Genomic DNA, 23,240 nt, shown 5'->3' with positions numbered 1-23,240 from the left:
GAAAAAAACAGATTGGGAGAGGTCTGGAGATGTCAGCTCCTACAGCCCGGATGAATCACAGTATGTGGCATCTTCTGACATTCATATCTGATCCAAGTGTTTGCCATACATGCTGCACTTTTGGTTTACTGAAAAGACTTTCATTTTTGGTGGTTATTAGCAATGATTATGGCAGATTTGAGAACTTTGTATATTGATAAATGCTAGTGATAGATATCCAAGTCCATTGACTAGAACCTGTGCCATATATATAGACTATAGACTTGGGGTGGTTTCTTTTAATCCATAATGTTATCCGCTACCACTAGGAACGCCCTAGAAACACCATAGCAACCACCCGGAATACCCCAGCAACCACATAACATGGTAAAAAAAAAAAAACTCAAAACACCTAGCTTATGTGGTGGTTGGGGTGTTTCTAGGGTTTTACCAACTGCATAGCAACATCCTAAAAAAAACGAGGATGTTATGTGGTTGTTAGGGTGTTTCAATGGTTATCTGGGTAGGTTTTAACAACCGCATAGCAACATGCGCAAAAAAATATCTAGAAAAAATAGCGTGTTATGTGGTGGTTAGTGTGTTTCTAGGGTTATTTGGGTAGGCTTTAACAACCGCATAGCAACATGCTAATAAAAACATCTAGAAAAACTAGCATGTTATGTGGTTGCTAGGGTGTTTCTAGGGTTAAATGGATGTATTTTAGCAACCACATTGCAACATGCTAAAATAACCCCCTTAACAACTGTATGGACACATGCTAAAACCACTCAAAACACTATTGAAAGGTAATAGCAACCACCCAGAATACAAGTTTTCTTTAGAGGATCTAGTTTTAACTATTCCATCAGTGGCTCTCAATTTAATTTTTTGTAAAAACATCTGTTTGATTTAAGGGTTTGAATTTGATGGTGTTTTGGATTCAGGGTTGATTTAAGGGTTTTTAGTAGTATCTTCACCAGTTGGACTTTGTTGTGTCTCTACTTAATTGTGTAGTGAGGTAATGATGGAACACCACACAACCTTACATGCTCTTGTTTTGGTTGGGGCCGCAGGCCTGGATTTTATCCCAGCTCTGCCCCTCAGCTCCTCAACTTCACTGGAGGCAAAGGAACTGCAGCTTTGCCACTATTTCACTAATTAGAAAATCCCCTTCCCCACAGCAAGACTTTTTAATTATGTGTAGTGTCAACTACTTTACAGATTTAATCCGTGGATAATACACACCGAACCACAAACTAGGATTGTGTCATAAATGGGCTGGAAAAGTGACCATGGTCTTAGCAGCAAAATTTTTGGTTATCCAAAGAACCTTTTTGTGACCAGGTCTTAAAAGAAAGAAAAAAATTCTTAGTGTTAAGAACATCTTAGTAATCTAAAGAACCTTTTTCCATTATAAAGAACTTCTTTTGCAATGGATGTTAAAGGTTCTTCATGGAACCATCAATGCCAATAAAGAATCTTTATTTTTTAGACTCTGGATCTTCTTTGAGGAAGATGTTGCAGTTTAAGCGGCTTGTTTTGAAGCCCAACCCTGTCTCTCATAGTTTTGTAATTGCACAAGGTTAGATGGTCCTGGATCAAAGTAAAAGACTGCCATCAAAAAGCCGGATTGTATAGGGTTAAAGTGAAGTGGAGCAGGGTTGTGTAGCCCTGGGCGGCAGTTCTGCAGAGACTGGGCTGTGTTCGTGCAGAGGCAAGGCGAGTCATTTCCCCAAACGCTGGAGACACACAGAACCCTCAGGCACTCTCTAACCTTTAGAGGCCAGAAGTGCTCACAGTCGTTTGGAGGAATAAGGTGGAGTAATAAGGTTTTTTCTCTCCATTTTGTCTGGAGAGGGTTTTCTCTGTGGTGGTTTGGTCACTTTGAGTTGAAGGGCTTCTCAATTCTAGGGTAGCTTCGGAGCAGAGCTGCTTCTTGCATGACTTGTACATGTTTTGAAGATTTTAAGACCTTTACATCTGGTTGAAGGATACGTTTCATGCCTTTCTGCTCAATTCATGGCTTTCAGAGACCTACAAGTGTAAGCTGCCTCATCTCTTCAGGGTTTGGAGTCAGTTCCTCTGGAGGTGTTTGCTGTCCTACACACAGTGAACACGCACACACAACTCAAGGGTTTACAACACACTTTAACCCTAATGACACTCGAAAAGATAGCTTGTGCACTATACACATTCCACTCCACAGCTAATGTGGTTTAAAAAAATACATTTCTCTCAGTGCCTGGGGCATGTTAATGCTCACATCTGTAATATATTCATCCATATCTTTACACATTTATGCAGGCTTAACAAGCTCCATCTCTAACGCACCACTAGGATAGTGGCAAAATGCCCTGAGCGTGTTCACCCACACATGCTAACTGTGAAACGCAGTCTTCCTGTACTGCAGTATCGAGTTGAGCAAGTAAAACTGTCTCTTACTAAAGGCTAGAGTTTAGGTGATTACATATTAGATTTTTATTTTTAAAAAAAAGTAATTTTTACTGAGATACGTTTTGCTTTTTGTTAATATTTTATTATGGGTCAACGATAAAAATGTAGTTTTTAGAAATTAACTCTTTGTATTCATTATGGTTTTTAAAAACTTTTATACAATTTTCAAAAAACAAGTTTCAATTGAAATGATAAAAATGTCGTGTAACCGCCATGTAAAGTAATAACGTTTTCCTGACGACATGTCTACAGATCCTTATTATTTTTTAAATGTTTGTTTATTTTTCAGTTTTTAATATTAGTTTATATATATATATATATATATATATATATATATATATATATATATATATATATATATATATATATATATATATATATATTAAGCTTTGATTTTATTTTTGTATTGTATTGTTTAGTTAGTTGCCTAGGTAAAAAAAAAAAAATTTAAGTGTTCCATGTAATATTTACATTTGATTTATTTCAATTAACAAACAATTTAATAATTTATCAACAATAGCATTATTTAGTTGTACCACATGTCGCCACCTGCAAAATGTATGTAATTTAAGATATTAATGTTGTATGAAAATGCTTTTTTCCCCCTCAAAGAAATGTTAATTTTGCCAAACTATAGCTTTTCCTTTCAAGAATTTCGACTTTTTCTTTAGATAATATCAGGACATGTTCTACTTTTATGCACGCTTTAAAAAATATTAAATTAATCTTAATTCAAAAAGAGTATTCAAGTCGTTGCAGGTAAGAATCACATTTTTGAATAAATAAGATGTCATTGACCTATTCATTTGAAATCACCAAGTACAGTGGGTCTGTGTTGAAGACCTCATTCGTAAGTGTTTGCTGACTGTTGCATGACATTTTTTAATTACGTTTCTCCACACGCACATACAGCATCCAATGCTCGGCATTTATTTCATGTTTATTTAAGTGTGTGCGATATGTGACCAGTGGCTTACTATCACTTGATTGTGTACTTAACTTCCTGGAACAGTCTCTTCTGGGTGTGGTTAATCAGTGAAACTTTTGGCAGTAATCTCTGATTTTAGTTTTGCGTTTCATTCGTCCTTTAAAGTGCTGCTAACAATTTTCGAATAATGAGCTAATATTAAACTGCGTACAAGACCGCGCACCGACCTGCCCGCGTAAACATGTCGTGAGCTTTGCCAGCCCTGGGTGTGAGTGAGAGTTGGAATCATTCAGGGTGTGTAGCATGGATGAGGGTGCTATAGATCCCACAAAGCTGCATGTTGTTTCTGCAGGGTGTGGTGTGTGTTTTGTGCCCAGAGGCCATTTTACACCTTCTCACGTACACTTAGTATTCAGTGAAGGCTGGAGACCCTAACCTCATTCGAGCCGAGTGATGTCACGCTCTAGACCCCCCTGTACGGCTGATGAATACCATACACATGCGATCTTCCTCACTCCTCCAGTAAATTGGTTGTAAGGTCTTTCCCCTCAAGGTGGACTACGTAAATCTTAATGTTGCGAAAGCTGGTCATCAGCCCTCTGTTTCATCGTCTTGACTGGTAATATATAAGCATAGATTTTATTTGAATGATCTTTGTTTTTCGTAAGAGTGTGGCTGTGATCTCACTCTTTCCCACTCACATTTGTTTGAGTCAAATCTGAAGAGGAACTGCTTTGAGATACTGTAGTTGAGATCAAAAGTCTGCTGCCCGGGGCATGAGGTGTGGCTCTCTAGCCTCGAGCTGAGAACAGATGATCACATGTTGTGCAGGTGTGCTGACAAACACACAAAAGCACAAAACCAAAGGATCTTTGATGACTGCTAGGTCTTTACTGCAAAAATGCTCGCATTAAAAAAAACAAAACAATTCAAATCAAGGCCAGACTGGTTCGGCTCAGATTTAGGTTGCACAAAGACTTCAGTTCAATTTAGCGTTTTATTTGATTTAATTAGTTTGACTATTTTAAAGAAACCCAAACCTTTTGGCCTGATTTTTATTTATTTTTTGTCTTGTTACCATTTTAAATTTAACACAAAACAATCTGACCTAAACAAATCTTTGAGAATAAAAAAGATTTATTTCATTTTATTTCCTTTTGCTCTTAAGTTAGACATAACTATCTGACCCAATTGAATCTTTGAGAATATATATATATATATATATATATTTACCATTTAAAATTAAATACAAAGCAATCTAACTTAATCCAAAAATAGATTTTTATATAATTTTATTTCTTTTTTTATTATTTTAAGTTAAAAATGAACACAAAATAATGTGACCTAATATTTGAGAATAATGTTGTTGTTGTTGTTTTTTTACTATTTTAAATGTAACAAAACAATCTTTCATTCCAATCTTTGAGAATAAATAATAAATATTTTAGTCATTTCTTTTTACGGTTTTAAATTAAAAGCTCAATAATCCGACCTAATCCAATCTTTGAGAATTAAAATTTGTTTTAACATTTTTGTTTTAACATTGATTTTATTATTATTATATTATTTCATGAGAGGGTAATTGCAGACCAGAGATTTTATACTGTAAAATGTTGGCAACAGCAAAGGCAGACATTTAATAAATGTTACATTTATTAAAATTACCCTTGTTTTTTTTTTTGTCTAACTGTGGGCTGTTTATGGTTAAATAAAAAAAAATAAAAAATAAAAAATTAACAGCCTACTTAATGTAGAAACCATTTATTGTCATCAATCACAGCCGTGGCAAACGTTTATCAACCTATGACAATGACCTAATGAATTCTTTCATTATCCCCATTCAGCTTCCTGCGGGCTCCTCTGGATCAGCGACCGGTTCTACCTCATCCTCCACGTCTTCAGTCCGGCAGACCCGGCAGCGCATCACCCGGGTAAACCTCAGGGACTTGATCTTCTGCATGGAGCAGGAGCGAACCACAGCCAGGTCCATGCTGCTCTACAAGGCCCTTCTGAAGTAGCCCTGATCCAGTGAGATGGATGAGATCATCCATGAATGGTACTCCACCTGCTTGACTCTCAGTAATACGTTCAAGTCTTCCTCTCCTTCTCCACATTCATCTCCGGTTTGTGCCTTCAGACTCACCTGTGGCATGAACTCTTTGATCAGTACGAGCGTGTTGCTGTGAAACTACTAAACGTGGCCGTTCTGGAGATGAGAAGGTTCTGGAAAAGCACGTAAGCCGGCGGCTGTGGACACCATGTGATTATCCCCTTTGGGTGACCCTTTTATGGTTTTATTTCCTCTTTGTTTTGGATTAATGAGCCATCATTTTGAGCAATGTTGATCTTTTTATTCATTAACTTGAACTCAGACTGGTTTTACGTTTCAGGATAGAGATTGAGATTTGTTTTATATAAATAGCGGCTGGACTTGTTTTTAACCGAAAGCCTCGTTTGCAATAGAGACACTGGAAATGTGAATGCAAATTTTTAGAGGTCTAACGAGTCTGGAGTATTTTTAGTAACTTATAAGTAGCTCATCTTTAAGTCTCTGAGGAAACGTGTGGATGTTTTGGGGGGTTTTTTTGTTACAGATTTATGCAAAATGAAGAAACTCTGTGTTGTAAAACACTGACTGTCTTTCATCCTATTGGATGGTCTTTTGAAATTCAGTGACAGTTTTGTCTCGCACACTCAGTGTGGGGTTAAATGTGTGTACGGTTTCACTAGTGTCTGTGTTAAGTATACTGTGAAATGGTGCCTTACGTGGCCCTCCTAGGGCACCATTGTTTTTTAATCAAATTCACGGCATGGAATTATCTAATATGCTAATACTAATATGCATCGCTTCAACAACGATTCTAGAGCAGGATCTCTCGTAACTTATTTGTGGAGAAATGGCAGGTTGTACGTATTGTTAATTTGACCATTTTTTTTAAATACGTTCAAAATAGGGTGGTTTTCACAGACTGCAGTACTGATTTTAAAATACTAATGTTGCATTTTGGATCCTGTACTTTTGTGTATGAAATTCAATTTCACAATAAATTTAGTATCTGTCATCGGGCATTATTTTATGTCTCAAATAGCAAATATTTGTTAACTGCCCTTTATGACATGCAGTAGGAGAGGAAATGACATTGTTTGACATGTACCTTTTGGCGTTGTACAGATGTATGTTGGGACACGGTCAACGTTCATGTCATGTGCAATGATTCCTTTGAGATCTGAGGCGAAATCTTTTTCCATCACTCAGATTGGTTTTAATTCGTATTGTTTGTGCTGACGTTTGGACAAACAGTATTGTTGATCAAGGGATTGTCTTTTGTCTAAAAAACATATCTATTAGAATTTCTATTTTTGCTAAATTTAACAATTTTTGAATGTTTGGTTGGTTTGGAAAAAAGTGCTCATCTCTATTAAATTTGTACTTTTGTAAAAGAATAAAGTTCCTAATTATACTTCTGGCATGACTTTCTTCGATGTTTGTTTTACATGAATGAATGTCAAAGTCAACATGGAATCAAAATGAATACACTTTCTTGATAATTGTTGATCACAATGCATCAACTTTATTTGGCTGACCTCTCTTAGGCCACACAGGCTGTTGGTTAACATTAATCATAATATGTCCTTACATCCTAACATTTTGCCAATATGTTAGGATGTAAGGACCCAACAAGTAAAGGATCAAGGATCAAAAGAGACCATTTTTGGTGTCTTTAACTACTATGTACTAACATTTAAATTAATCATTTGATATAATGCACTTATGTTTTTACAGTCTATGATAAATAAATGTTTTTACACTGTACCAGAATGTAATTATATCTGTAATTACACTGTTGATCCTCCTCTCACCCCTTAATCCATTGTTTCCCAAACCTGTTTCTGGACACATTTTGGATATCGGTCGCCTCTGACTCGTCCGTTTCAGGTGTTGAGTCTCTAATGAGCTGATGAGTTGAATTAGGTGTTTGATAAGGAAGAGTTTGAAAAAGTTTACTGTTATGAACGGGGTTGGGAACCTGTGGGAACCATAAACCTAACCATACCACAACCTGTCCATCACCTTACCCGTATCCCACCTCAATAGCAGCAAAAGTGTTTTGCAAAACAACATGAACACAATAAGTGCACATTGTGCCTAAGATTTTTTTTTTTTTATGCAAGTACATGACCGAGACCTAATAGTTTTTTCTTTTCACCGTTGACTGCAAACTCATTCAGGTGAGGCTCTATTCTTGTTTTTACCACCCACCTTCCATGATTCAGTCAATTTCTGATCAAAAACATTAAGTCCCGCCCTATTTTTTTATTTTATCGTTTTCTTCAGAAATACTTCAAGTAAAATGTTGTTGCATGTTAAAGATCCATTTTCTAATTGATATTATTGATCTTTTGAATGATTATTTTTTTTTAATTTGTTTTGACCTTGTAGTTTTTAATCAAAATGCCATGACTCGATCTTTCAGTGAAACGACAGACTTCTCTCTGATGACGTATGCAGGACTTCAATAATTTCGTCCACTGAAACCCTCCACAACTGACTGCAAGCTCGCATTCAGATCTGCCTCCATCCAGTCAACAAACGATGGATTGTACCAAGTAACGTACCAAAATAAAGTGTGTCGCTAATTCTGTCTAGTCTTGATCTATTTACAATATATTTACTTCAAATGCTCACTGTCATTTGTATCAAAAGTTCATCCAACACATTCACATACATGCTGTCAGTGGTTTAAAATAGGGAAGGAATCCCAACAATTTATTAAAAGTTGATTTATCAACACCAATTACAAAAAGAATATGACAATTCAAATAAACACATGCCTGACATACCACTATGATTCATATCAATAATAATCCATTACAAAAAATTTGTATTTAAATAATATACATTTGGACCATACTGCAATATACATCTCGACACAACATCCATTAGAGCAGTATTTAAATTAAGATTTCCGTAATGTCCGACACGGCTTCTCTGACCCTCGTTGCACTGGAGACAAGATAGTCTTTCTTTTTTTTTTTTTAAACAAAATGGCAGTTGCACAGCGGCGAGATGGTAAGTTGCATTCAGGGGGACCTGCGAAGCGTCCGTGAGCCTTTGTACAATGTGCGACGAATCGAAGAAATTTGAACACAGCATAAAAGAAACAATGGCCAGTTAAGACAACAAATAGCATAATATATCCGTGACATTTCAGTGACCCTTCCTTTTGAAATGGTGAGGCGGAGGTCTTATTAAATGTGCCTTTTTACAACACATTATGCAATTCAGTCTGTTTACCAGCCTCTAAGTTAACCTTTTAAGTTTATTCTCTCCAAGTGGCTCTGATTGCACTGTTTTGCTAAAGGAGAGCGATCAAAAGGGATTGTGGGAAAGTGACCTTAACTCCCGGAGACTGGAGAGAAGTCTGACCCGACCCTTGAGGGACACTGTTATCCCCCTCTTCTCTGACTGGTCCAAGCAGCTCCCCCTGAAAGTGCTGACTATTCGTATCTTTCAAAAGGTGCCTTCATCAAACGAGATGTTGTTTTAGACGCGAAGGGAATTGTATCTACAAAGAGATATTTGCTTTTTAACCGTTTACTCAAAGCAATCGTGATGTATAATGAATTTTTCGAAGCTGCTAGATGGTACGTTCAAGGGCTAGTTTTGAAGAAAACAGGCACCCGAAAGAAAGTCGAGGATTTAGCGATGCCATCAGACAAGCGAGTCCAGGTTTCCCTTCAGACGTGCTAGAACAAAAAGCCTCTGCCCAGCGCTGAATGCATTACCAGACCGTCCGCTTTAGCCTCAAGTCAAAGCGTCTACACGGCCAACTCCAGACCGCACTTACAACCAAATGACTTCTGAGAACTGCTCTCATATCCTTCATGTAGCGAGACAACAGCAATAAACCTGTAGGTCATAAAAGAACTGATTTACATAGATGAGACTGGAAAATGAGAACATTAGATATCAAGATTAAAAATGGATCAGAGGACAGACTTTTGTATTTTGTGGTTAATTTGGCCCGGGAGCTTGGAGATCTGACTGGTGCTGCATCATTTAAAAAGTCTTCTAGCCGGAAGGTGTGTTCGCCACAAACGCAACTTCCTTGTAGAGTTCTTCTCAGACTTTACGAGCCAAATAAAGAGTTAAAAAGTTCAACTCGAGGTCAGCTGAAAAGCCACCCTGTGGCTCGCGTGGGTTTGTAAAGCATCTTTTGGAGGAGTTTTGGGGTCGTTGATGAAATTACTCGAACATTTACGAAGATTTCAGTCCTCTTGGAGTCCGAAGAGTCGAAGCAGACTCTTCTTGCAAATAAAGCCTTCTATTTGTCCGCTGGCGTTTTTTGGGGGGGGTTTTTTGTGAAAGCAGACTGAGGTGTTCGTGGTTGGTGCAAGAGCTGGCTAGTCCATAGGCTCCTGTTTTATCCGGATGGGCGTGTGGCTTGTCTGACACCGTCTGTCCTCCCGACTCAGGATATACTCGCTGAACTGGGAGGAGTCCACGCCCCCGCCGCATGACGCCACCATGCTGAAGCCTTTCTGGAACAGTCTCTCCAGGACCTAGGAGAAACCAGGGACATATTTAAATATATTGATATTTCAGTACAATATGAGAACCTCAGTACTTCATATAGTTGAATCGAGACACCAACAGTCTCACCAGGATCTAGAAGAAACCAGGGATTGAACACTCAGTATTCTTAGTAAAGATTTTCGTACAATATGAGAAACTCTGTACAAGTTTTGAAAGTAAACTCCATTTATGTTAGTTTATCAGCACTTATATTTGCATCAAAGACAAGCACCATGCTAACATTTTCTGGAACTGTCGTTCTAGGATCCAGGAGAAACCAGTTTGTTCAATTTGAGACACTATGGGTTTTGGACTCTTAAAACAACTGCATAAATCTGGAACCGTCTAAGAACGTTTTTTTAGTATTTTGAGATGAAGTTTTATATAAATGAAGTGAACTCCTATTTATGCTACTCGTATCAGCACTTCATTTAAATGCATCAAGACAGCACCAGATTAAACCCCTTTGTCTCTACAGGACCTGGAAGAAACCAGGGACAATTATCCGTATTCTGAGATGATGCTTTTTCATACAATATTAGTTTTCAAAGTAAACTCTATCAGCGCTCTATAGTTGCATCAAGACAAACGCCATGTTAAAACTTTCTGGAACAGTCTCTCCAGGACCTAGCAGAAACCAGGGACATTTTTAGGATCTTGAGAAGTTCTTTGTTCAATTTGAGAAACTCACTAAGGGTTTTTGGAGTAAGCAGATTATAATACTCTACATAATTGCATCAAGATGGCAACCCTTTTTGGAACAGTCCAGGACCTAAGAGAAACCAGGGAAGTCTTAGTATTTTGAGATGAAGTTTTCCATAAAATAAGCTGCTTTTTAAGCACTTCACCTAACTGCATCAAGATGGCACCAGATTGAACCATTTTTGCAACAGTCTCTCTAGGACCCAAGAGAAACCAGGGGAATTTTGTGTCTGTTATTCAGAGTTCAAGTTCTCTATAATGAGAACTTTTTTTCAAAGTAAACTCCTATTTATGCCACTCTATCAGCACTTCACATAGTTGCATCAAGACGCATTTAAAATGTGCAATCTCAGTAACAGCGCTATCAACAACTTCACGCTTGCATTAACCCTCAGACGTTTCTCTCTCCAGACCATCCACCCGGGATGAGAAGGAGCGAGCAGACATCCCCTGGGCTGTTTACAGGGGTTTGATGCCGAGTCAAATGAGAATAGGCTCCCCCACTGACAGCCCACACTGTAGCCGCCCGACTCTTTCATTCCAAACCCAATGCACACAATCTCAGCCACTGTCAGAGATCCCTCACCGAGAGACGTCTCAGGGCGGCCGCTGTCGCTGTCATTCCCACCACCGCAAAAAGCCAACCAAATGTTTTATCTGTTGGAGTGCTTGTAGATTTTTTTGAAATTCAATACATGCAGCCTTGAGTATTCACTTACTCCTGCACTTCTTTCAAGTGTGCTTCACATGAAAATGAAAGTTCTGGCTCGGGGCTACAGAGCCAGATAAAAGTCCCTCCGAAAAAAAAAAAAAAAAAAGATGATGAAGACGAAGGAATCAGCTGAACTGCACAGGGCCTGAGAAAAAATGTCCATCCTTATCCTCACTTTGGAAGTTGAGGCTGCGGAGAAACTTGTAGAGGAAATGAACACTTCTTTTGACTTACGCACAGATGAGGAATGAAAGACATCAGCAGATGATACAAGGGCCTACCGTGCACAAAGAAAGATTGCGTTTTTGCAGCATCTTTTCAAGAACATATATCGCCATTAAGATCCATGTTAGGTTTTGGTTGCATCAGTGTTACAGAAGCGAGTTTTAATACCGTACACAAATCGTTTGGCTTTGAAGTTCGTTCTTTTTGTGTGATTTTAAACCTTTTGGCCACTTGTAGAAGATTAAAGGGATAGTTCACCTAAAAAAATGTTCATTGTATCATCATTAGAAATTTTGTTTTTTACAACATTATTTTTTGTTTTGGACCCCATTGACTTTCATTGAATGGACAAAAACCATTTCCATTCCACCACAGGAAAAAAAGGGTGAATTATAGGTGAACTATACCCTTAATTGAAATTTAATCCATTCTTTTAATAAAAAACATCCATATCTAGAGCTGTTCGTGAATACAGAATGAACATATATAAAGAGTGTCACAAGCCTCTCAAATATTCACGCATTGATATCTGAAGGCTTATGATTTTGACATTACACTCACTGCGCTGATGGTTGCATCACTTACTAACTTTCTTACAGTAAAGGCTACAATTTCTTGGCAACAAACTCTCTCTCTTACTCTGTCTTTTTCCATATCTCTCGTCCTCTGTCATTCCTCTCTGATCTACTCATATTTCATAGGTGGGTTTTTGTGAACACCCGAGATGTGACAAAGACGGGCTTTAAAAAAAATCCACCCGCACGATTCAGTCGGTTAAGTGCAACTCTTTTTTTTTTTTTTTGCAGAAAAAATACATGTTATCAGAAACACTAATTAGTTATACAGTAAGTCAATTAGGCGTGTGTAAAAAAGTAGCGTAAACCAGTTTAGGTTGTTCAAAGAAACCAAAGTACAGTATTAAAAATGTAGCATGTGTGTTTAAATCGCTTCAGGCACAGAAATGTTGGAGCACTTTTTCAAACGGAGAGATTTGTCTTAAGGACGAGTTCAAAATAAATTATGCATATCATTTCCCTCTCTTCTCCTCTCGGTTTCATAACTACATATTCCCCACATTAGCATCGCCTCCAGGATTCAGACGCATGTATGTGGATGTATCTGTGTGTCTGTTTTAGCACCTTTTAAACAGCCAAATGGTGGGGCATGACTGCACCTTTGCTGCTGTGGAGACACACCTGCCTTCTACATCTCACACCTTCTCACATCTCTTCATGTTGGCAGGAAGCAGTCAAGCACAGCGCGCCCAATATCCCAGCAATCCAACAAAACTTTTTCCAAGTCAAAACTTTAAAGTTCACCAAATCCTTTATAATAGTTATATTTCATTTAAATGTAATTATTGATTTTATTTTAGGGCTTTTTGAGCATTTTGAAGAGTCTGGAAGATGTGGGATCTGTTGCCGTGGCTCGTTTTGTCTGGACTACACGTCAAATTCGATTCAAACTAAATGCAAATGGGTAAAACTCAAGAAAAAACAAGTCTAGTTCACAAATTACCCCCGAAAAAAATATTAAATATAACTTTTGACATCATTTTCATGACATTTTTCCTCCAAAATTTCATTAACATTTTACTTTTACACTTTTTTGCTTTTATTTTTACTCAGCAAGGACTGCAATGCGTATAATGTTACAAAAGATTTTTATTTCAAATAAATGCTATTCAAAGAATGTATCATGGTTTCCACAAAAATATTAAGCAGCTCAGTTGTCTTCAACACTGATAATAAGAAAAAATGTGTCTTGAGCAGCAAATCAGCATATTAGAATGATTTCTGAAGGATCATGTGACACTGAAGACTGGAGTAATGATGCTGAAAATACAGCTTTGCATCACACCAATAAATGACACTTTAAAATATTATGTACTAGAAGGCAGTTCTTTTAAATTGTAATCATATTTCACTATATTACTGTTTTTACAGATTTTTCAAAAACATAAAAATATCAAATACACGGTATTATTAATGACAGTGCTGTACCTGTACAGAATTGAGCCTGCAGTAGCCATTCAGTGGAAAGCGAATAACATGGGTTGGATCCTGGTTCCAGCCGGCGTTGACTGAATTGCACATGACATCCCCGGTCTCTGGGAAAATCTCTTCTATGAGGGCCTTGTCCCCACTGATGGCAATCCTCTCGCCCAGGTCAGGGGTCACCCGCACCACCAGGCACTCGCAGGGCTGAGCCGTCCGCCGCTGCTCCCGGTCCTGTTTCCAGCGCTCCAGCTCTTTCACCATGGGCGTCAGCTGGTAGAACCGAGCCTCCTCGTACAGCAGCTGGAACTCCTGCAGGGACAACACATGGAAGTGAATGTATGCACAGAAGGATGAACGAACAAACAACCCATCCAGCAAAAGATTGAATGAGCAGAAAACAGACCAACCATTGAATGAATGAATGACTAAGCAGACAAACACATTAATGAATAAGCAAACAAACAAATCAATGTGAAAAAATAACAAACAAAAAAGTCCTACTCTGTCACGATCAAATATCATTTCAGATGTAAATTTTACATAAGTAATTGGTATGATGTTGTGAAAGACATGATGGACTAAAAGAAATAATGTACTTTTTTTTTTTTACAATGCAAACTCTTACATACATAAAAGGAAAAACAAAAGAAGAAATTCAAACCCATATAATGATTGAGTACTGTGTGTTTCAAAGCACATGTCGTTTAGCATTTAGCATGAACCCAGACCAACACATGGAGCAGTTTTGCCCATCTGACCCGTCTCTAGCCGGGACCAGGGCGAGGGGGGTGGGGGGAAAGCCCCTCCGGCTCTCCCCTCACACACAGATTCTCCGGTCGGACAGCACAGATTGCTGCCTCTGCCTGAGGGCTCCTTCACCCTCGAGCACATTTACCCCACTTACACTCGCCTTTCACTCACCACTAAACCAGATGGCAACGCGCCTCAGTCCAGCCATTACAAACACCACAGAAATGAAAGTATTTCCAATATAAACATGGTGGTATGCATGGCAGGAAAATGAATAATAAACCAAAGTTAGTGGTGTTACCGCTTGTGTAACAAACACTGATTTTACGCAGCAATTCAAGTCTGTCTTGTCTCTATTTTTATATATTTACCAATACTACGGGTATAATTTGGAGAAAAACTTTAAATATTAGCATCTAAATATTAACCCTCATGTTCTGTTGATGTAGACCACGTTTCTAAAGGTGAAAAATGATATATATTATATCATAATAATAATATATTATAATGATATTATTTAAGACAATATATATTGTTTAAAGCCCAATGTTTAATAATAGTATATTATGTGGTTTTACTAACGCATACACTTTTCAGAAAAGAAAATACCTGTAGACTTTGGGTTCAATAGGTATATTTCACATAATTTGAAACATTTCTCAAAAATGTTCAAATTATGTGAAATATACCTATAGACCCCAAAAAGTGAAGTAAAATGATTCATGCAGCATGTTTGATGGATGTTATCGAGTTACTTTTTTGCCAGTTCTCATTAGATTAAGAAAAGTCATGACGCATTAACCTGATAGTCAATGTTAATGTTTTTTGAGATTTTAAAAGGGCCTTGGGGTCTCTCAGACCCCAAACACGAGGGCTAAAAGGCAGTTCTGCTTGAAACGCTGATAGCATTCTTCGCTTGTGTGCCTGGTGGCCTATTTCCTCAGTGGCCGTGAGAGATAGCTGTGATCTCGACCCTGCTGGCTCTTCATCCCCACCCTGTAAGACTACTCATTCCACTGCAGGCTACGCCACGCACAACAATAGCACACACCATCTCAGACACAACGCTCTTTTACAATTACCACAAGAAAAGGAGTTGTTTTCTTACCCACACCCCTCCCTCGCCCTCTCTTCTTTCTCTCCCTCTTTATTCCCTATGTTCCTTTCTTTAGCCCATACTGGTGCTGACAACATGGATACAGAGACTTTAGGCCTTCGGGCTCTTGCTAATTCAAAGAAAAACAAGCTCCGCTTCTTTCCCAGGTCTGCAGTGAAGGCTGGGTATGTTTTAACAGGGCTCTTTCTGTGACTCACTTTTAGGAAAGAGAATGTAAAAGCAACGGCCCACAGTAGAGTGAATTTAGTCTTTAGGCCATATCCATATAGACAAATGAAGCTGGATGCGCTACACGGTTTTCAAGAGCAAACTCTTCTAGAAGAACAAAAACGTTGGCAATTAAGTCAATAAGTCGAGTCTTATGAATACGCAAATGTAACAGACATCTGGGAGGAAACCAGACGTATCCCATCACCTCTCACCGACCGGCGAGGTGCTGCTATGGAAGGTTCTCGTAGGTTTTTGGATGAAAAAGACTGTTTAATAGGTTTGTAGGTTTCTAGGCCTTACAGACAGACCCAACAATGGCTGAACAGCGATTAGGTCGTGTAGTCATTGAGTTTTCCCGCTCTCACGGGTCAGGGCATGGTGAGTTTTGATGGGAGAAGTGTGAAAAGTTAAGCATAATGGGATGTAATGATGTGCCTCTCAGAGCAGTTACATATTTTATGTGTTGTTATCAAACGGTCTAACACAGTGGAGGAAAGCTAGCCACGGAGCCTGAGGTGGGAATGACTAGTCTCACCCTAATTAATCCCATTGACACAAATACCTTTACCCATCTGATTTTTGACTGAGGCAGGAATAATACTTCACCGACTTATCTGCCGTCATTGAAGAAAAGACTTACAGCTATGTGTGTTTGAAGTCAGAAATTGTATTTCACACTATTTTGAGGTTTCATATTATTCATTCTTTTTTTGTTGTTGCTATAAATGTATTCAGTATTTTATTTTATTATAAATGTCCTTAGTATTTTTTGTTGTTGCTATAAATGTACGCGGTATTTTATTTTATTTTGCTATAAATGTAGCCTACTTGTTAAGGCCCTTTCACACCGGACGCGTAACGAAAATGCGAAACGGAAAAGCGAATAGTTCGCGTGCGAATAGTTTGCGTCAAAACCATTCACATCAGCCGCGACGCGAATTTGCGACGTTCAGAGCTTCAACATTCCAAAACTTTCGCGCCGACAGCTGAGAAAACACGCACACTTCATCATCATCATCATCATCCAGTGAAGACGATCTTTTCGTTTTCTTTAAAAGACAGAAAAGAAGGTTTTGTGTGCACCCAATCTTAAAGAACAGAGAGTCTGAAGGGTTAATCTTGTAAAGTAGCTAAAACTTTGCCACAAAGAACCGTCCAAAGTAAGGATTATGCATTAAACATTTGAATTGTTTATTAATAAACTAGTGTTTTCTGTCAGTTTTCGGTATGAGACGCGCTCCAGTTCACGCGCCGGCGCCTCCGTGTCCTAATTATATTGTCTACTATATTTGCTTCTTATTCCTATTAATCCAGGCAATTTGTTGATGAAACATTGATTAAAATTAAGATACAATTTATACAAAACGAAATTCACTTTAAAGAAAGGCTTTCTACAAAACAAAACTTAATAAGTGGCCAAAATTATGTCTGACCCATTCCAAATGTTTTCGATATATTGGGCATCTTATGATCCTTATACTCATCTCATGCGGTACCGTTTTCATATAGCTATCAATTCAACATAGATGAAATTAAAAAAATAGCATTATATTATTTAAACGTATATATGAAACGTATGTTTGAGTTTTTTTAACTTATAGGCCTATTTAAGCGTCACCCCGCTCCGCTTTATTTACGCACATGCTCTGGTGTGTGGCCTACATGCATGCAAAAATAATATGAAACACACAATCATGAATGTTGAAAATATTCTAAATCAATTATTTCCCTCCTAGTCAAAAATATTATAAATCATCAGCAAGCACTTCATTAACTCGCCGGAGACACCAACTATCCCAGCTATTTTATCCCATGCCTCGTTCTTTTGCTGGTAAGAAACACCGTCATGTCATAAATGATAGGGTATGCGTGCGTTGAGATGCGGAATAGGCAATATAAAAATGCTGTTATTATAAAAGGTTTCTAGTTTCAATGTATTGCTTGTTTTTAGTTTACATTTCATGTTGTGACACTTCTCTTCTCTCCCACATAATGCTGCTACGTCAGAGCGGCCAAAGTGTCAACATGCTTCACCTTTGTTTCCTTGTATGTGATTGGCTGAAGCCTTTTCTGTCGCCGAAAAAGTTCAAAAAAATCGACATCGAAGCGAAAAAAAATAAAAGTCGTTTTTTCGCCACAGCACATTCGCGTTTGGTGTGGAAGCACTCATTACACAAACAGCTGATCAAAAAATAAAACTATCGCGCGAATTATTCGTGCGTCAAAATCGCGTACGGTGTGAAATGGCCTTTATTTTTCATGTCAGTACTGGTAGTAAATGGACAGTATATGGACATATTGCAAAGGAATTGCCAACAAAAATGTTAAGGGCTGCATCTGAAATCGCATACTTCCCTACTTCGCTTTCCACTAAACAGTATGTGACAAAAGAAGTGTCCGAATTCACAGTACTCATTAAAGAGTAGGCAAAAAGTACCCGGATGGCCTACTACTTGAGGCCAGATTCTCAAGTCTGCATTCGATGGACACTTTACTATCCCATGAGGCCACGGGAGAGGATTTATGAATGACAGTTAAGCGACGTAACTGACGCTGGTAGGTCACATGATAACGACAACATGGCGAATGTAGTGCGTCCGGATTATATTCATACTACACACATTCATACTATATAGAACGTACTTTTTTAGCAGTCGAGAAGTAATTACTTATATAAAGTAAGTACCAACTCAAGAGAGTATGTCATTTCGGACGCAGCCAAGGTGTTTCTGAGGAACAATGTCATACAATTGCTCAAATTTGTGATGCCTTATCTCAAGATGATCTGAGGCAATTTTAGTGAAGACTGGAGGAACTTTGTAGGATGAAAAATAAACGTTACAAAAGCAGGTTTTCGTAGCGATGCCATAGGAGAACCATTTTTGGTTTCCTAAAGAACCCTTCAGTGAACAATGGAAAAAAGAACCATTTTTTCTTGTGTAAAGAACCTTTTTCCACTATAAAGAACCTTATGTGCAATGGAAAGGTTTCACGGATGTTAAAGGTTCTTCATGGAACCACCGATCCCAGTAAACAACCACCCACCCATCTTGGAAAATGTTATTCATAGTATTCAGGAATTTTAGAGATATGAAGAGATAAGGTTGAATTATTCCAAACCCATGGTGTATTGAAACCATCATTTCTCTGTGGTTCTGTCTGGCCTTTGCTTTTCACCTCGAGGCTATTCACGTGATGCTAAGAGAGGAACTAAATGAAAGGTGACACTTTATTTTAAGGTGACATGGTTACACATTACTACATGTACTTACTATAGTAATAACAGTAAATTAGCCTAACCGTAACTCTATAGTCAGTACATGTAGTTAATTAATATTACTCAGTACTTATTTGAGTAAGTGTACAATATAACTACGTCACCTTAAAATAAAGTAGTCAAATGAAAGTTTTGACCTGCTGGAGAGACATTCGGTGTGTGTTCCTTACCCTGAAGTCATCAGGAAGAAGCAGTTTGCCGGTTCTCAGGTAGCTCAGGATGAAGCGGAATATCTCTCCGTCTCTGTCGATAAAATAATGCTGCTTCAGACTGTCCAAAACAATCGGTTCTGTGCCGTTGAACAGGCGGCTGATTCTGGGGGGAGAAAATGAAACTCAATGATACTTTAACTTCAAAAAGTGTTATACTATACGACATAAAGAATGATGATGAAAGAAAAGACATTCTCTAACAAAAACGCTCCTTTTTCTTCACATTTACATTTGAAATAAGTTTAAGGGTGAACATACAAGTTGATTATTTGAACCTGATTTAATTGCCGGAATGGGGTCAAGCATTGGGAATTACGCTGTACGCTATTTCTGTTCTTTGGATAAATCGACTTTATCTTTGCAAAATGTTATTATTTCATTCTCTCATCCCATTTCATTCTTCCGTTCTTTCTTTCTTTCTCTCTCTCTCTCATTCTGGAAACCGATGCAAAACACTTAATAAGAAAACCAATTCCCCCTTTTGTGCCTCGGGTGGTCCTTTTCTCATATGGTCTTGCCGTTCCCCCAGTTAGAATTTCACCATATAGCTTTAGGCAATCTTAGTTTTTCATCTCAGACTCTTTCTTTTTTTTTCTCCAAAAAGCAATTAAAATGCTGCCTGCTTTTCACCCTCCCCCCCCATTTTCCTCTCCTCCCTCCTTCTCGTTGCTCTCTCGCTCCATATCCATTAATAAATCAGAGCGAGCCACGCTCTCTGTTAACCTGAACAGATGTGGCAAAGCTCTCACACTCTCTTCCCATCTTGCACACACACATCTCTAACAGGTGGCGTCCCTTTACCTCCCTTTATCCGCAAACCTCCGTAGATTACAGTTGGGATGGCATGTAGGAATTGCATGACTCTACAAGTGGTAGTAGTAAAATCATATCTTTTAAACACACAAATTAGCTTTAAGTCATTTAAAAGTACAGCAACTAAATACACCTTTGGTTTATCGCTCTATATACATTGCTAAATTACATGTAACGTAATTTTGCACTTATATGGAGGCAGAAAGGAAGTTGGACCACAGAATAACAACATAAATGCTCTGTAAACATGACATAGTTTTACGTCAACATCAGTCCCATCCGTTCCAATAAAGTCAGGGTCAAATCACGACAGGTTGTCTTACCTGGAGTCTGGGTATTTGGTGAGGGTGGCCAGACTGCTGGTGTACATGTGCCCGCCTACGTCAATGTGGACTGGAGCGTTTGCTTTAGTCAGCTGAGCCGGCAGTGGGATTCCCTGAGAGGCCAGAGGAGACACTGGGGACCGGGTCAAAGACAGCCGAGACATGCTCCTTCCCTCCTGTACAAACAGCACAGTATCAAACCAACAGCTCCTGGTTCCCCTCTCCCCTTCAATCTCCGAGATCTAAGGTGCGATTCTGGCCTGCAAGTATGCAGGAGAGCACTTTTACAGCTTCCCTTAAATTGCGTTTTTACCTTAAGAATTAGCACCACAAGTCTAATTAAGAAAATTTGCCTGCCGTTTTTTCCGCCTCCTTTTTCATAGAACCGGAGGGGAGAAATGGAGTGATGCTTATTAGCGAGCACGAAAGGGAGAGAGGGAGAGAAGGAGAGAGAGAGAGAGAGGGATGGATCCTAGTACTGTAGGTGTCTACCTCCGGGGAAAGAGAGGGAAAAAGTGTAAACTCCTAATTAAAGATATTGGGCAAATGTGTGAGACTCAAAACACCTCATCACCAACAGCTTTCCAGTTCTTTAAAAGTTTCTCAGAGCAAAAAAAAATCAACATTTTGAATTGAAACCAAAAATGAGGCTAAATAAGACTCAAATTTCCACAAGGTCAAACATAAAAATCGAAATGATGCTGCATCATAATAAAGATTCAGTTGGTGCTAAAGGTCTCCTCTAACAGCTCTTTACATTAAAATCATAGGGACCATGAAGCATGACTGCTATTGTGGCATGAATCCACCTATGTTTGGTGTAACAAACAATTCCGCCAAAACAGATGGTTAAAGTCCCATTTCCAGAGGCATTATGCCTCGAGCAATGTGTGCACATGGTTTAACATCGGGGTCTTATATACTTCTATATAGGACGATGTATCCTATGTAGCCATTAGACATTAAAATATGAAATGTCAAAAATGAATTGGGTCCATGTTTTAGCTAACTTTCAAATAGTTTATAATATTTTTAAAAGACAAACTACTTAATATGAGGAGTATTCAAATATATATGGATTTATGGCCTGGGAAGCACTGGCAGGAGAACTGCCCCACTTTTTGATATTAAAAAATCAGCCATTGAATCGAGTGAATATACAGAGCCATGGCTAAAGACATTATAGGGCTATATTACATTCTTCTGAAATGAATTTAAGATTAAAATACAGAGTACCGTGACATAATGACAAGAAACCATATTTTTAATAAAAAAACATCCGAAAAACAAACGGGGCCATTGTCCCATAACAAACAAATGACTCTTATGAGCCGGTTCTTTTAATGAATCACTCAATAAGACTCATAACTTAGAATCAGTCTGTCGAATTCCATACTGAATGAACAGTGAATCCGTCAGAGCGGTTTGAATCAACATTTCACTCAGTTACTGAACTACAAATTATAATTAAATTGTGTACTCAGTATGTGTATGTGTGTGTGTGTGTGTGTATATATATATATATATATATATATATATATATATATAGCTAACGATGATAAGAGATATCCTCAAAGTCAGAAATAATAGTTTGTGATGTTAAAACTGCGCCAGGTCCCTGGAGTGCGTAAAATAGCCCTACAACTCTCTGTACCGCACTTCCTGTACGCAGTGGGCATACAGTGCTCTGACCTCTCATTGTACACTCAAATCAGCCCTCCCTGATCTAAAACCGCAAAAGCACGACACACCGAAAACGAATGCAAAAGAAGCACTGGAGAAAAAAAAAATCGAGAATTTGACAGAATCCACCGTACCGTTTCAAACATTTTAGGATGTCCGACGCAATCTGAGGAAGGATTCTAGCAGACTGTCTCTGATGAAGGTTGCTTGTCCTTTAGAAAGAACTTTTCGTAATATTTTTTTTCGGCACTCCAAGAGCTCTTCGGTGACAATTCCGTTCTGAATCCAGCGAAATCTAACGCGGCGCTATATAGGTCGCTGTGGCTTTAAAAACTCGTTTAAAACACAGACCACAGTCTCTGCTAAATGACACTTTCCACAAAAGCTACACAGGGGAGTCAGTCAAGGCTGCGTCCTTACCTTGGAAGACATAGCTGTAAATGTATCTTCAGCCCTCTTTAAAACATGAGATCGATCGTGGCGTGTCTTAGCCTCGCTTTTTTTTTTTCTTGCTCCTTTTTTGTTGAAGCGTGAGAGAGCGTTGAAGGCACAGCGTTCCAGCCCGAATAACAGAGGACAGCTGAACAAGAATTCTTGCTCAAGGCTCTCCAAACGCCCCGGGGCAGGATTAGGCTACAATTAGCTCAACCCTGCCTGAGCTGGGGCGAGTTACAAGAACAACATTTGATCTTGCTATTCACATTTGGAAGACTGCGTATATGTGTTTTAATCGCATTTATCGTCATTTATTCGTCTGCTTGAACAAAGATATGTGCATGCGCGAGGATAACGGTTTACTAGGTTACCTGTGTGCATGGCTTTGGCTTCATCTAGCAAAAGAGAAACAATCTTTTGTTTGAACCTATTTAAATATATACAGTATTACAATTTATGAATAATATTTTTTTTTCTACTGTCATCTTTTTTATTTCTATTCCAGCTATTCGTGCGGGCTTAGAAGAATGTCTTAATTTGGTTTTAAAATGTTTCTCTCAGCGTCCTAATAATATTCTGCTGGCCATGAAAACTAAATGACGTATATCGATATGCATTGTGCCTCTGCAAAAGGCGCCCACACAAAACCGCCTCGAGCCAAACGCGCCATTTCAATTTTTGCGCGCGGCTAGATAGAGATGTCTCTGCCTCGATGGCATACAGCTTTCAGGTGGAAGACAGGCTCATTGTGCTGGAAAGAAAAAGATTTTACAAAAATGATATTTGACAGTTTTAGCCCTTTTGTTACAGTGTTCTACTTCTCTTGAAAATGTGCTGTACCTT

General features: G+C 38.5%; 2 protein-coding genes across 5 annotated transcripts in view; one reads left to right on the top strand and one right to left on the bottom strand.

The window, feature by feature from the left end:
- si:dkey-219c3.2 (transcription initiation factor TFIID subunit 4) overlaps window positions 1-6,822 on the top strand; it is a 46,039-nt gene extending 39,217 nt beyond the window's left edge. For 2 of the 3 annotated variants that reach the window (XM_056270936.1, XM_056270938.1), the window contains exon 14: window positions 5,206-6,822. In XM_056270936.1, the coding sequence (XP_056126911.1) occupies window positions 5,206-5,379 (174 nt within the window). In that variant the 3' untranslated portion in view covers window positions 5,380-6,822. The remainder of the gene's footprint in view (window positions 1-5,205) is intronic. The other variant, XM_056270937.1, reaches the window with a different exon arrangement.
- Window positions 6,823-9,501: 2,679 nt separating this feature from the next.
- kctd15a (potassium channel tetramerization domain containing 15a) lies at window positions 9,502-22,976 on the bottom strand. 2 transcript variants are annotated; one of them, XM_056270988.1, is made up of 5 exons: window positions 22,383-22,976; window positions 20,280-20,455; window positions 19,102-19,246; window positions 13,581-13,886; window positions 9,502-9,925 (listed from the first exon to the last, which is right to left on the bottom strand). In XM_056270988.1, the coding sequence occupies exons 1-5, from the start codon at window positions 22,392-22,394 to the stop codon at window positions 9,767-9,769; spliced, it is 798 nt and encodes a 265-aa protein (XP_056126963.1). In that variant the 5' UTR covers window positions 22,395-22,976; the 3' UTR covers window positions 9,502-9,766. The 2 variants fall into 2 exon arrangements, with proteins under 2 accessions (XP_056126963.1, XP_056126964.1); XM_056270989.1 differs by lacking the exon at window positions 22,383-22,976 and adding an exon at window positions 22,097-22,376.
- Between the last annotated feature and the right edge of the window lie 264 nt (window positions 22,977-23,240).

Source organism: Rhinichthys klamathensis, unplaced genomic scaffold (assembly GCF_029890125.1).
Source record: "Rhinichthys klamathensis goyatoka isolate OS25496 unplaced genomic scaffold, OSU_Roscu_1.1 h1tg000310l_1, whole genome shotgun sequence".
Taxonomy (NCBI): Eukaryota; Metazoa; Chordata; class Actinopteri; order Cypriniformes; family Leuciscidae; genus Rhinichthys; species Rhinichthys klamathensis.
The sequence above is the reverse complement of the archived record's forward strand: the minus strand, read 5'-3'. Positions and strand labels throughout refer to the sequence as shown.